General features: G+C 35.5%; 1 protein-coding gene across 5 annotated transcripts in view; it reads right to left on the bottom strand.

Annotated features, from left to right (window-relative positions):
- Nucleotides 1–16,102, bottom strand: part of LOC117235595 (glutamate receptor ionotropic, kainate 2) — a 291,570-nt gene that overhangs the window by 51,773 nt on the left and 223,695 nt on the right. For all 5 annotated transcript variants that reach the window (XM_033497806.1, XM_033497796.1, XM_033497815.1 and 2 more), the window contains exon 6: nt 947–1,088. In XM_033497806.1, coding sequence (XP_033353697.1) covers nt 947–1,088 — 142 coding nt within the window. The remainder of the gene's footprint in view (nt 1–946; nt 1,089–16,102) is intronic.

Here is a 16,102-nt window from a genome sequence, read left to right as displayed (position 1 = left end):
ACCATTCGTCTTTCTTAAACATAAAAGATTCTAGTACATTGTAACTTGACGCAGATCGTTATAGACCTTTGCTAAAAAAAGGAGAAAAAAAAGCAGATTCACGGATAAAACATGCTCGATAAAAGCGAGCAGTGGCAGTTCCTTCGTTTCATAATACCCACGCTTTTTTATTTTCTTCGTTTATGAAAAGAACAAACTTGATGAAAAGAACAACTTTATCGCGCGTTGCAATAGCGCATCGCGACGACACTTTCAGCGACCTATATGCCCGATTCGGTGTATTGGCTCAATTGATTATTCTGTGTAATATAAAAAGCATTTATATCCATAAAGTATAAAAAACGAAGAAGCATAGAGTATTATAATAACGATACCCAATAATACGATGCATAAATTATGCAAACATTCGCAGTCCACTCATAAGGATTGAATAGTAATGCTATAAATTTTATTCGTGATTTTACGATTTTAAAACCACTGTGCGTCACTCGGCGTCGTCGAATGCGCATGTCGTTGAAAGTTCCATTATACCAGAGACAGTGTAATCTAGAACGTTCCCTCGTTGATTCAAACATCGATGGAAGACAATCTACGCTTCTGCAGCCTTGGTGCAGCCTTGGTACACCCTGTTATCGATTCCTTCTCGCTCACTTATCGATAATTTCCCACCCTTTTGGCCCGGACGCTTATCGATTCTGATCACGAGCACACACCTCCGAGCCCATCGAAAAGCACAGAGAAAATTTGAGAGACGATAAACGAGGCGAACCCGTGAAAATTAGTTTATACGCATAACTCGCGTGTCTGACATGACAGTTCCAATTTCAGAGATAGGTTCTGTCGTGGAAAGGAGTGGCTGATTTCGGTATGGAGAGGGTGGGAAAGTTGAACGTAACTGGAATCGTGTCCAGCATTAATTGCATTCTCATCTAATTAAAAGACTCACCAGAGAGGTGATGAGGTAACTGTGATAGTCGCTCATCATTCCTATTTGCTGAGCCTGCTTCAACACGTCGTAAATCCTCTCGGTAGAGCAATCCAGTACAATGTGCGACTCGGCCGAGTTTTTTATCTGTTTTAGCAACGGCCTGAAACAGAAGGTAAAATGTAGGTTAGTATATGTGTGAATGTGGCGAAGGCGGAAACATAACACGTCTCCCGCGCTTCATGGGTGGATATTTTTTCGCTAATTTTGCTATTAATACTAAGATTGTATGGTGGGATGTAACGTATACTAATACTTCTGAAAATAATATTAGTGTGTTACTGGATATATTCTTCGTGCTTGTTCATATTTAACATCATTTTCCCATATCGGATCTTTTCGTTGCAACATGTGTTGAGTTTTGATTGTATCGCAAGAAGATGTTCATATTTTGAACTTTCAATAAAGCTAAACGTGTTTCGTATATTCATATAATTCGTATGCGAAAAATTGGCACAGTGTGTAGCACGGATTAAAGTTACTGAAATCCTTTAGGTATATCGCGACTTATAGTAAAATTTTTAGATACGCAACTTCCTCGGTTTTAAGCATCGCACGGGATCTTCGCGAAAGCAGTCCCTGGTGCTTTCACGCCACCTCCTTTTTTACGAACTTGGAAATATTACGGTCGTTTCATGTAATTTTCGAACATGATGTTTCCGAGAAAGCGATGCTAGTACGGTAATTCTGCGGAAGCGACTGTAGTTGATAGAATATTCTATTGTGTTCTCGTCCCTGTAAAATAAATCTTGTACATTACAGGGAGAGAAACGTTTCATCTTTGCATAAATCACCATAAAGGTTCTTTTTTTTGCCTGATCCTTGATCCTCAAGAAAGTTTTTAAGAACATCATATTTTCTATGACCAATCGAGTCAAATAAAATAGTGAATATGTATTGCGAGAATCAAAAAATTAATAATTATGAATGAAAAATTATGTCTTTCGAATGAAAATATCATCGAATTCAATTTTGTAATAATTAATGTTAATTTCATATTGCTACTCTTCATACAGATTCACTTACAATTAGATTTCCTATCATTAGAATTTCAGTACCATTAAGTTGACTGGAAAGTTCTGTCGTCAGATTTCGTTTGAATATTTGCTATTTTATTTGGAGCTTTTCATATGTCATATTTTCATCACCAAGATATAAAATATGTATACAAAAAGGTAATATTTTCGAAGAAAGTACATGCTATTGATCAATTAATTGTTTTGCTTGATACATGTAACGAAATGATAGTAACAAAAATATATAGTTCCATCTAGTCAAATTATATTAATATCATAATGAATAACACTGGAAGAGAAACTTCAGAGATATTTCATTAATTTTTCATCACGAAATAAACAAACTTTCAAGCAAACCATGTTTCGCATTCTCAGCAGATTATAATAAATAATTTTCAAGAAGCAACAGCGCGTGTACTCCCGAACCGGACATCTTGTACTTCACAAAACTTTGTAAATAGTTTATCGGATAAAAAATGAGAAGATGAGGAAGGAGGAAAGTATAAAATGAAGGACAAAGAAGAACATCGGATTGGATACTTGATTGCGAATCGCGAAAATAACCATCCCAACAATGCAGTTCGCACGCATTCTGTTGGCGGTCCACCCGTTCCCACGAGGACGAAATAACTTCCGATTCCGGAGCTACGTTCCATGTACTTTTGATCAAAATTTCATAACACGAGCATCCTCTTCCCGGCCTTCCGCTCGCCTCCACTCATTCAACATGCACGATAATGCGAATCTCCTTATGCGCCCGGCGCAACTTGGACTGCTGCTCATTGCGCGAATTTTTCATGGGCCTTTACATAATTCAACGGAAAGTCTCTTTCGTGTGCGTCGTTCCGGTGCTCCAACGCAGCTATTCTTACGATAGCCGACAATCGAGCCAGGTATCTTTCGTCAAATCTTCCGTACAACAATGAAAACTGAAGACAGTGTGCAGAAACATCTCGTTACAGGCAAAACGAAGGAAAAAGAAAGAGTTGGACGTAGCCAAGTATAAAAGTACCCTTTGACTTGAAAAAGGAAAATCGTCACCTTCTTAGAATCGCATACAGTAGGTTTCATGAGTTATTTGGACACGTTGGTCAGTTTGTAGTAACAGTATGCTAATGTTACCAAAGAGTACAAATTATGAATTAAACCACTTACTATCTTTTCGTGGAATCATCATCATATACAAAGTATAAATATCAAAATATTTATTATATGTACTGCCGCGTACACTTGTTTGTTTAGATACCACTACACCGGTTGTATTAACATCGCAAGTATTTCTATCTTTATAAAATACTTTTCAATCTGTCCTATATTTATAAAATTAAGGAATTTAAAGATAAGAAACTTGTCAAGTAACAAACTAATTTTACGGTTTAACAAAAGTATCACTTATGTGCGTTCGAAAACTAATTTAGTCTCACCACAATATTTTATTGTATGCGTGTATAATGATTATAACGAATAAAACGTTCGAGCCAGCTAGTTTTCGTCAAGTCTTCCATATAACGACGAAAACTAGAAACAATGTGCAGAAACATTGTGTTAGAAACCGAACGGAGTAAACGGCAAAAGTTGGGCGGAGGTGAGTATAAAAGCGTAGTATAAAAGCATTTATGATGTAGAAACCGTACGATGAAGAATACTTCATGATTGGTTGAATTTATGGGGGTGTATCGCGAGGCAATGTAGAGTGGTAAGTAAGCAAGATCTAACGAGTTGAAATGTAACGACCCTCCAGTTTTACCGGCCAAACTGCTCCATTGTGCGATTCACGACCTATTAATACGGCCATTAAGAAGTTTGAATAGGAATGATAAATCAGACTGGAGAGGCTTCTTTGTTCGTTGGTGTTCGTCCCTCGCGTAATCTCGTAAGACTCGAGGAACTGCGGTAAAAGCTGGCGACATTATGCTGGCTGATTTAAAAGCAGCCTGAATTTGTATTACATCGTTCTTAATTATTTTTACTGAATATATGGGCAAGGAAACTTGTTGGAAGTTATTTACTGTTCGTGTATTCGTAGATTGTAGATTTAGCAATGCAAATGACTCTACGTGATATATTATCTGGTTTTTGTATGTATATAGTCTTTATTGAAATAGGTAAGGAATGTTTTAGTAAATGTATTTCGTAATCTATTTTTCTTTTACATAGTAGTTCTAACATGGACACGTTAATGATTTATTTGCTTTATATTTATATGTTTCAAAATATTCGCGTTTTAAGATTCGTCGTAGCAATTCAAGCGAATTGCTTATTAACGTAATTTGATTGTTAAATTAGGAACTTTGTACATTGTTTCTATTTTATTTATTATATTCAGAACAATACTATCATTGTTAGATGATAGCCAGTTTACAAAACGTTATATATTTTGCAAATGATTTCACAAAGTTATGAATAAATAATACTTGTCGATTAACATTTTCATGGAAGATTTTCTATTCAAGCATTATTCCAGAATAAATATTACGTAAAACATGTTCCGTACAAATGTATTCTTTAGAATATTTTTTGCGTCGCAGATACAATACTGGTTTATATATTAATCCTAGTCCTCGGCTCAGACACAAAAGTTTCAAAAGCTTTGTTAAAATTCTTTACTATTATTCACGTGAATTCAATTGTCCTGAGATACCTGAAGGCTTCAAAAAACATAAAAGAGTTAAGGAGAAGAGGAATTTTCAAGCAGATACTGTAATAACATTACTGAAGAGAATTCAAACGTAGCTGTGGCATGATGCGAGATACATAATGTATTTTGTATAACGTTTGACTACAAATTTGGCACAACTACATGTGGGAATTGTTTATTTTACATTAAAATCCCAACATGAATACTTGTATCAATAGAAGCACGATATTGAATACGCATGCACGGTTCTGATTAATATTCCACCAAGTTGAATAATTATTATATGAATAAATAATTCGCTCGATGTATCTGCGTACCCTATTTTATCATGAATCCAAAATAAATATTCCTGTAATTCCATAAACCTGTGCGATTCTAAAGTGGATTTCCAAAAATTCAAATTTAATGTGCTGCCAGATAATTTCTATGTTATGAATTATTTCTTGATATCGTAAGTCAACAGCTTTTAATGAGTTTGACCACGATTTATATTAATATTAAAGTTCTCATATATTTTACGTTCTAAACTCATACTTCGCCAACCCTTCTTTATGACATTTCAGTTATTCACCAAATCACGATTTTGAATCTGTTAAATCCTCCCAACGGACGCACCCCAAATTCCTTTTCTGACTTGATAAACCCTTTATGAATCACTATAACCAACCCCAAACAGAAGGAAACCCCGAGTAACATTCAACCCTTTACACGTCAAGATTCTACCTCTAAACCCTAACACCCTATCGGAAGATTAATTAAATTATAAATAAGTCCATCTTTAAAACTCTTCACAATGACTACAAATAATTGGTACTTTATTTTCAAGCTAAAAAATACTTTCCATTCCTCAACATTTTCTTAAGCCACTTTATGCAATATAATTATTAATAATATATATTAATAATAATTGTTATTATTATAATTATTTATGTAATACCTAGGTTTTATAACCAAATTATTTTTTAACATATAGTAGATACTGTAAGTAATAATAATCTTATCAATAGAAGACACGTGAAACACTCGTCTGGTGTTATATAATATAAGAAACAATACGTAGAGACAATACCTTTAATCATATTTAATCATACCTATAATCATATTCCAGGGCGACAATGGGAAATTTTCACAACTCGAGGGACCAACCTACGAGCAATCATTCAACAATTACGAATATTCCTTGTGGCTGGAGCATCGTTTGCCATTGTCCACTATCGCGTAAATCTTATTTTATTTCACCGTCCTGGAGGAGCAACTAGACGCTGTAAAGCATGGCTGAAGCAATTCTTCTTGAATCGTGCATCGTAAACCAGCGAGTCAATTTGGTCAGTTGAAGCACCATGATGTAGCAGTGTAACTTTAAAAATGCATGTCCACTTTATGACACGGTGTCCGTTTAAATATTGCCCATAAGTGAGCGCGTTTTGACTATATGCTTTGTGCTTTTATTTCAAAAGCAGTTTCGCGCTTCCTGGGCAGTGAATATCCTCGTAGAGTCACCGTGGCGCCAAGAAAATGCGCTTAGACGATTTTTACGCGCGACGGGATTACCTCGTTGATGGTGCCAAATATCCGAAGCTCGGCTAAACAGTACACAACGGTTCGTTTCGCTTTACAACGCGTCGTAAAGCAGCCAGGAGCCAGCCTCGCGATCCTCGAAGCCGATCGATCGTTTCCACGCTGCTGAGAACTTTTACGTAGTCATCGAAGACGCAGGGTAGGTAATCCAAGATCGAGAGCGCCGACAGCTGAGCTTATTCCGCGCAATACCCAGGAACAAGAAGGTATAAAGTTTGCATTGAGAATGATAAGGAATCGATATGAGTTTACAGAGGAACGAACCAGGTTTCCTAGCGCACCTGTTCGCGCACTGGTTTCTCCTTTTTCTGTCCTCATCGTCGTTCCTCCTGTCGTCAGTTCTCCTTTCGATCCGGATCTCCTCGCCTCTGTCGTTTCTTCCCTTTAACTTAATGCTATCATCGAGGCTTTATTCTGGAAAGGTTCGAGCAGTTCTGGTACCGAGCGTAAGCCGACCAACGTCTCTTATATCTCTTTCTCTTCTGCTTCCATCGTTCTGTCGCTTTCTACTTCTCTTCTCTTCTCCCTTTTTTTCGTTCGTTCTCTTACTACTTCGCTCGGCTCGTCAGCGTTGTAGATGGCTTTCCAGATATCTTTCGAGATAGTCGTTCTCTCGGGAGGATAGGCTGCGACCGAAAGATACCGCTAAGAAATCGTTGGTGACAAGCCCAGTCTTACGGAATTTTTTAATCTTAAAGGAAAGAAAGTTCGACGCCTGCATCTCTCGCTCAATGAACCCTCCAGTCGGTCGTAGAAAGGATCAGATAAGAGATAGATGAAGGAATAATGGTTACAACGATAATCAACGCGCCCGTTACGGTGTGACTAATGAAGTACATGGTTATGAGTTAAGATTGATGATTAGACAGGAGAATGTAGTGACGTAAGTTAAGTATGATTTCCTTTCACACAGTGCGTAAGAGTTTCTATTGACTGGGGAAAGAAGAATGAAGTTCGTCATCCTCTTGGCGGCGGAATCACATTACAAACAAAGATTTAAAAATTGTGTAAAACAAGTGCAAAGCGTCTACTACAGACAGTGGAGCATATAAGCGAGAGTCATAAAAAAATTCTAATACGATGTTTAATAAAAAATTTTCCATGAGACAATTGCAGCTTCTTTACTATCTTTATTAGTGTAATTTAAATTGTTGTTTAGGTTTCAGGAATTTTTTTACAATTTTTACAATTTTATTAATTAAAATTTTGCTCTTCGAGCAGTGACAAGGAAACACTACTAGGAGCAGTGCAAAGATACACGTTTGCGAACAAAATGCATTTACGACTGTAAGTGTACTTTACGAGTACAGTAGATACCATATTTCAACGAGAGAATAACTTGGTTACAGCTGCTTTAAATTTACGGTAAGGATGCTATATTATAAAATATATGGATGATGGTTCCAAATATTTGAGCGAGAAGATTTAACTCTTTATGTTTGTAGTAATTCTGTACACTTACAATTAAAACTCTGATACTACTTATGAGTATTCCTTTCGTGGTACTTTATATATGTATGTATTTATGATAACCTGATAGTAAAAAATATTTGTATGTACTATATGTGTTAGATGAACAGTCTTCAATTATCTGTAATAAAGAAAATAGTAAAAAATAAGAATGACAAATAAGAATATTTAAAAAAAACTGCTAGAAGGACGACTACAAGATTATATCGTAAAGTAATCTATGTAATAATAAATGTCATTTATAATGAATTATAGCTTCTAATTACAATCAAAGTTTCTTGTAAACCCAATATTTTATCGTCTACAAAACTGGAAATCTACGACTTTTAAAAATTGATTAAACGTATGTAAATCAACTTCCAGTAGCGTTAAACGCGTTACATCTCGCGCGAATTCAAATTAATCTACTACAGTACGAGTTACAACTCGCATCGACTAATTCTGACGCTGAACTTCTTTCAACGTACAGAATTTGCACAAAATTTGCATCAGCATACTCCGAACATACATCAACTCATTGGAACTCGTTTCAGGAGCCATTCTAATGTACAACTGACGTGAATTCATTGCAATCCTTTCAAGCTCTTAATAGCAATGTCTCGCGTTGTAAATCTAAGCATCGAGTGGTTTGCTCCCGAGATTCTATGCGTCTCAATAACAATCGCTTTGCTTACAATTTGCCATACCATCACGCCCGCGACTCACAACTTTAATTGTTCTAACGTTATTTACACGCGGTGAATTATTCACAAGCCGCTACATTTCAACCGCGCGTCGACACATGAAACGACGGTGGGTTAATATAGTCCGTATCAAACGGTCTAATGGACACTGGTCTGAACCGTGGCGAAATTAGGCCACGCAACTCGCCCGACAATTCCAAATTCATTTTATAGTTCTGCTAAACTTCCATCGCTATGGGGGAGGAAGTTAAATTTCATGCGCCGTTGTCCTAGAAATTGAGCGGCTCATAACAAAAACAACACTTGCCAAATTTGTCCGTATTTTAAATAATGAAAATTCATCGCAATATATTGTGGAATCGATGTTATAAAAAATTGGTTGGTAATTACGGCCTCGTAATTTAATTAATTTATTAATCTATTAACATATCATCTTTGATATGAAGGAGATGAAGGTCTTGAAAAATAAATCAGTTTCCATTAGAGCAGTGTTAGTTCCTGCCAGATTCGTTTTATAACAAATAAAACGAGGTGTAACAAGATAAGGAATCTTTAAAGAAGAAAGACTATTATATCCAAGGATTGGTAACCAGAGCGATGAGCTGACTCGCCTTTCTCGGTTTGCAAGTTCGGCAATATCAGCAGCAATCCTGGCAACCAAATCCACCCAAAAAGTTTTTACCTATTTTTTTCATGAATTGAAGGAATATCTTATTCTGATAATAATCCAGAAATAAGAATCTTTTGTGGAAGGACAATAACAAGAAATAATTGTAAGTGTAAATACATTACGTGTATAGTAGTTTATTGTAATATAATATTCTTTCGCTTTCTTGGAAAAAACAAACCTGGACAAGGATTCAAAAACAATCGTTCGAGAGAATCGTAGGACGGACTTCCTCCACTTCTTTCCTTGTCGAGGAAACGCGTCTTTGAGGTGAGTCTTCCTGCGTCAGCCCTACCTTTCCACCAGCTTTTACAATCGATATTCGTTGATAGAAAGAAAAACTTTAAGAAAACCTGGCGTTTCTCTAGGAAAATGGATAGCGCAATTTTACGTAATGGAAGATGCCGGAGTAGGGGTAACATTTAATCGCATTCGATTGTCGACCAAACGTGATATACGATTCGTCGTGGCCACATTTAAACTTTTTCTTTCCTGCTACTATCCTTTTTTAAATGCGGTCTCAACGACTCTGGAACTCGGCCATAAGTACATATACCACCGTAAATTCACGTGCTTTAAGCGAATGTCCACTAATGCACACTGCTCAGAGGTAGGTAGAACTACTCGAGAATTTTGGAATGTGTAATATACAAGATAAGGGCTACGATAAAGTACATTTTATTTGTTTTTCTTTATCCAGGCAAATCGTATAAAATAGAATTTTCTGTGATACAATATTAGTATATATAGTATATATATGTCGGGTTATCATTAGGATTTAAGGCGCGTAATGATTCTTCGTTTGAATTAGCCATTGTTTTACGAAACAGAAAATATATTTACGCGAATAAACAAGATTTTACAAAATATTATGAATAATGAGTTTAATAAATGATAAGATTAACAAACGTTAAGTTTAACTAATAATTAGATTAAAGAATAATAAGTTTAACGAACAATAAGAGGAACGAATAATATGTCTTACGAATAATAAATTTAACGAATAATGAGATTAACGATTGATAGGTTTTACGAATAATGAATTTAATTAACGCTACAATGTTCCGGGGTTCAAACGAATCCACGGTCAACGGGATAACTCTTTACTATGCGTAGAATAATTTTAAACACAAAAATACGATTGCTGAGACACTCGGTAAATTCCTCGATGTATCACTTTCCAAGGCGATCACACGAATGAATATCTGATGAAGATCTTTTTCGCTATACGACTGCATTTGTTTGTTATATGCTCGCTGGAGACATCAAGAAGGTTCCAATCGTTGTTGCTAGGCAATTTCTGTCAAAAGTTTGTTGTATACTCTTTGGAAACATCGAGAAAAATCCAAACGCCGTTACTAGGCAGTTTCTGTCTGGAGATTGATTCCTAATACAACGTGTGTCCCATTATATCGACATCTCTAAAGTACAATTCTATGTGATTTCTAGGGAGAACTATACAACCGATCCACACCTTCGTCAGGCAAAACGTTTATCCCGTGACAGTGGCTACGTTCGGTGACCAGTTGTCACCTCGAACCCACTTTCGCTTTCACAAATATCAAACAATTACAAATGACAATTGCTTAATTACAGTTGTGATAAAATCTAGGCTAAAGCATTAGAAGGCTTCCTCAAAATTGCAAAGGGAAGGCTCCGGTTTTCCTTTCATCTCCGACATATATATATATATATATATATATATATATATATATATATTAGTATTAGGTAAAATACATTATGTACAATAAGTCTACTATTATACGGATTATGAGTAAAAATTCTACTGCTGTTACGTCTGGCGACACTCTACCTAGACCAGGCTACACACCGCGGGCAAGCAGATGTCTGCACATCTTTACTGCGTACCCTCAATAGTCTTAAGCACCTATCATAAATCTCAGGAATTTTCTTGCTAAGGTCCTTCAGACCGAACAAACATCTCTTTACTGAATCGTTTCTAAAACTTATTGTTTACTACAGGAAGACACGGAAAAGTTAGTTTTTCTCACGTATGATACTTCCCACTAGCAACTTTCTACCGAGGGCGGCTAAAACCCTTTCTAATCCACCAACCTTTTTTTATCCAATCAGAAGCAATGTCTACTGCCCTCACTTTCCTAACCAAAATTGTCATCAACAAATCCGATGATCCCTTGCGTTAGACACACCCATCACTAGCTTTCCTCCGACACAGCATTCACTTTACTTCTTCTTCATCGTTAGAATAGTCAACATATCTTTACCGGGTTTCTCTCCTTAAATCAATCACTTACTTAACTTATACATACGCATCAGTGTAACTATCTTCTTTACAAAGTTGTTGGAATAAACATTAATTTATACGTGTTAAATCAGTGTGAACTCAATTGAACCACCCCCTATTATCCTAAAAGAAATAAGGAGATCGATCATTTCGTGGCGTCGATTACCTAATCGTAACGGGAATTTACGACTCCCGTTGACGTGCTTTCTCGCGATCACGTTTCTCCGCGAATGGTCGAATAAACAACTGCTGTATAAAAAATGGAATTAATCGAATATTGTGACTCAATAATTGCAATATTCTTCATCGACGCAGAACAAATTTTAATAAATAAAAAACAATTTTATATTTTTCTGTGTTGAAATATTGAACGGTTAGTTTTTTTAATAGAAGCCATCAGATGGGACAAGCGATTAACTTGACAATGAAACTATCAACAAGTTTATTTTTTTTTTATGAAACGTTTTAGGCAAAATGTCACGAGGCGAATACGATAACTGATAACGATTGAATTTGGACCTCGGGTAAAAGCTTTACATTTACTGATAATATATCATGTGTGAATGAGATACGCGTATAGTAGTTTCCACATGTAGTTTATTTTAAATAAGTAAAAAGTCATATATAAAAATTATATACATAAATTATTAAATTTATTTGATTTATTTCTACACTGTATCATTGAAGGAAAATTTCTTCCTTCTATGGCCAGACAATCTATCTGATTTGCTTTCAAAGTCAAATTATTTTGTATACATTCTCGACCACTACATTATTTAATTCGAAGATAAAATTTGACAAACTAATAAAGATATAAAATATGATGGTGTTCACATAAATAGAGAACATTTTTATACCAAACAGATAAATTAGATTAATTAAATAACAAATAGAATTTTGAAAGCCGTTCTACGTTTATGATACTTCAAAGTACAAGAAATGGATTTTTAAATCTTATATTACAGAAAAAAGGATAGAAATAAAACGTTTTATTGTATAATTGGCTGTTTAAATTATATAAAGAATTTCTTTACTCTTTCGAATTCTGCTGAAAACTTGAAAAATATTGAATGCTTCGAGTAACCTGAAATTCAATAGGTAAGAACGGCACTATTTCCTGATGTGGTATATTTAGTCGTTGACACGTCGCGTCGAAACGTTCAGTGTCGAAGAACTCTTCGGATTGTATACGAAATGAGCATCGGGTAAATAAAACGCGATACAGAGTCAGTTAAAACTCAAGTTGTTTAATTTTGAATGATCGGATGTCTAACAGTTTCGCGGTTTGGCATCGATCTGGTGGCTAGTTGAAGCGTTTCGACGCCCTCTCGAGACAGGCACGAGGACCCAGACTTAACTATGAGGACTTGGAGGATGCGCGTAACGTAACCGAGCTTAATTATATCAAGGGCAAAGACCTTCGGCAAGAAGGAAGTGGAAGTCCTTCGATATTTAGCGAAAACTTTTCCACAGTGTGGGAGGATTCCTTTAAAAAAGGCGAACCGGCGGACGAAGTCTGATCGAATCGATTTAGAAACCGATTCACAGAGTTCTTCTCGAGGACCGTCTACTTGGCTGAATGCGGCGAAATCATTTCAAGGAAGTTGCTCTTTATATCAAAAGAACGTGACTCATTCAATATTTTGTGGATTAACTATTTCTTCGAACAGTTCAGATTAGTTGTTTGTACTACGATTTACCTTTTTTTCTCCATTCTTTCCGATTAATGCGACGAAAATTAGTGTTGTTGATTAGTCTAAATGATTCTACATTTGAAATTTTTTTCGTTTACTTATTATAATTTCATGTACTACTTGTTTTTGTTTTGTTCCACATTTATACGCTTGCCATTAAATTTTATGTTCCTATTATTTGATCAAATTTCATTTCCAAATCGGATAATGTAGTAGTCGAGGACGAATACAGTGTATCACAGAAGTATTCGTACTTTTCCAATTGCTGTAATTAGAAATCCAAATGAAAAATACTTACGACGCTGTATTTTTTATGAATTACGTAAAGACATGTAACATTTCTTTAGGTGTTTGTATTTAACTTGTCACAGGACGTCTTACGTTTAATAAATATCACTTTAGACTTTTGAATAAAATGTTGAAAAATAATGTCAAACTTTGAATGCTCATGTGCACTATCAAATCGTAAATTTCTCTAAAATTATGCAGTTTAATGTCTTCTCGCTGCATATCCGCATATTACAGTCGAATTTCTACGAAATGTGTACGAAGATCAGACAACTGGCCAAAAATATCTGGTCGTTCCGCAAGAACAACCCAGAGAGAGAGAGAGAGAGGGGGGCGGGGGACAGAGAGAGAGAGAACTTTTGTTCCTTATAATGGATAGAATTAGTATGAACATCAGAATAAATTAGAACCTCCGTGGAAAGTGTCTGAAATTCCAATAATCCAGGCACAAATCGGATTACATTATCATAAATAAGAAGCTTTGCTTCAATAATATCTTCCGTGCTTAAAAGACACGTCCCATAATAATCTCTAAACTACAAACAGCTAATGTACGCGCGACATGTTATTTCTATTCCTTAAATCGTTCGAGAAAAAAAGCTTTTAGCTTTCTCCTCTCTTCCATGTAACCTGGAATTGCTAATGCATTTCCTGAGCATTTTTCAATGCTGCTGAAAGTGGTAGTTCGCATCAGCGGCGAGATGAAGTTTGTTTATCATCAAAAATACACGCTGGCTGTTTATTTTCAATTAACTTGTTTACCAAGGATTACCGTCACGTAACATTAACGATACACGGTCTTCTCCTCTTTCTTCCTTTTTCAATCTTCCCGCAGATATTCGCTTCTCCACGCAACGAGATATTGTTCTATCTCTCGACTGAATTTATGCAAATCTCGGCACCAGTTAAATGAGCCGTACGACGTGAGATTATCGACTGGTTAGGCGACCAAAGAAGAACGTCTCTAATATCAGCCGGATTCTCACGTGCATGTCGGTGGAAACTTAATTTCCGCTTTCTGACATCGTCTAAAGATGACCGTCGTACATTAGATACAGTGTCCGATCAAATAATATGTAAATGCGGGCACGACACTGTTCCTTGTGTAAAAATAAGAAAAAAATATATAACAAAATTCTTTCGAGTTCGAAAGTTTATCAAGTATACTTGAACATGGCTAATTCGGGACTGGACAGGATTAGATATACGACAGCAGGTTATTCTACGTGTGGTTATTCTGCTAATAAGTCGGAAATGTCGAATACAATTTTTCCATTTAAGGTTTCATTTCTAAGAAAATAGAATTTGAAGATGTTTAAGTTAAGAATCGGCCTCGTATATGCGTATGATCAATTTTCAACTTTATTTTCTTCGGAAACAGAGCATTTTGTGAAAAAATTGTATTCTACATTTTCGGTTTATTTTTACACGTAGAATGATCTTCTGTCGATTATTTGATCTTGTCTAGCATGGAATTAGCCATGTTCAAGTCTATTTGATAACTTTTTAAACTTGATTTTTTTCAAAACTAACTAATGAAAAAATTTCATTTCATTTATTTTTCTTATCCTTACACGAGGAATTACGACGTGGCTGCTTTTAAATGTATAGTATTTTATGAGTGAAAATGAGAAAAAGGTGCCATATAAATATAGGCTCATAAATGATTCATTAGAAAGTTATAACAAGACTGTGGATGTTTACGTGAATTTATATTCTTAACGATGCAAGTGAAGAAAAGAACTCGAAATAATAATGTGTTTTATGTAATAATGTACCAGATTCGTTTGTTTTGGGAATGTTACTGTTATATGGCGGTGACGGCCTTATAAATTGCTATTCAGGAGTTCATATTATTGTAATATCAGATATATAAAATAATACATATTGCATATCATTGGATTCGTCTTTTTTTAGCGTGTAAGAATATGACAAGAAAAATATATGATGCTACTTAAATAATAAAAAGTAATACATTTGAAAGCTTTTTTACATCGAAAAGTGCTTCATTTGATACTAATAAATTTTTGCTCGAGATATTTTTTATTAGAAATCATTCAGATCCTTAGTTTAAGTATCGTATGAATTGATTTAAATGACACTGAGTTTGTAGATCTCTAAGTAACATTAGTTAGTTGAAAATGTCGTTGGAAATGCCCACAAAACGATTGGATATCGATTTTCGTTGACCGGAAGCGGCGCTGTTCGAAAATTGTTGGCGGAAATAAATCAGTGGATAAAAGGACGCTTCCAATCGACAAGACGGTTAAATTACTTCCTCGTCGCGACGCGTTTCGCGCTCTTTCAATTAATTATACCAACCCAGATACAATTCATATTTCCGCAGGTAAGGATTTTGGTGAAAGTCTATTTTCATGTTGGAGGATTTTGTTTGAATTTTATTTCATAGTTTTTCAAATGTATTCGAGAATCTGATAATGAAGAAAATTTGCCTATTGTACTGTCAGAATTTGCTAATTATCAATACACCCATAAAAAGTACTGCTTAAATTAATTAAACAATTATGAGGTTGGATTCTTTTTCACAAAAACAAGAATATGATGAGTAAATTCATTTCTAAAAAAATTAATCAATTTTTCCCTCCAACAATCCAATTAAATGAAATATACGCGAGGTGATTGCAAAATTTCTTGCATTTCAATTGCAAAAACGAAACTTGTCACGAACAAGGATTCTTCTGAATATAGCACGGTACTAATCGGATCGATAGATCACGCGTGAAATAAACCGGTGAACAGACGGCGTGCGAATCAGTCGTCGAATTCCTGACGAACAAGGAAACACTGTCCCCGTTG

This window comes from Bombus vosnesenskii, unplaced genomic scaffold (genome assembly GCF_011952255.1).
Source record: "Bombus vosnesenskii isolate JDL3184/JDL3185 unplaced genomic scaffold, Bvos_JDL3184-5_v1.1 scf7180000013264, whole genome shotgun sequence".
Classification (NCBI taxonomy): Eukaryota; Metazoa; Arthropoda; class Insecta; order Hymenoptera; family Apidae; genus Bombus; species Bombus vosnesenskii.
The sequence above is the reverse complement of the archived record's forward strand: the minus strand, read 5'-3'. Positions and strand labels throughout refer to the sequence as shown.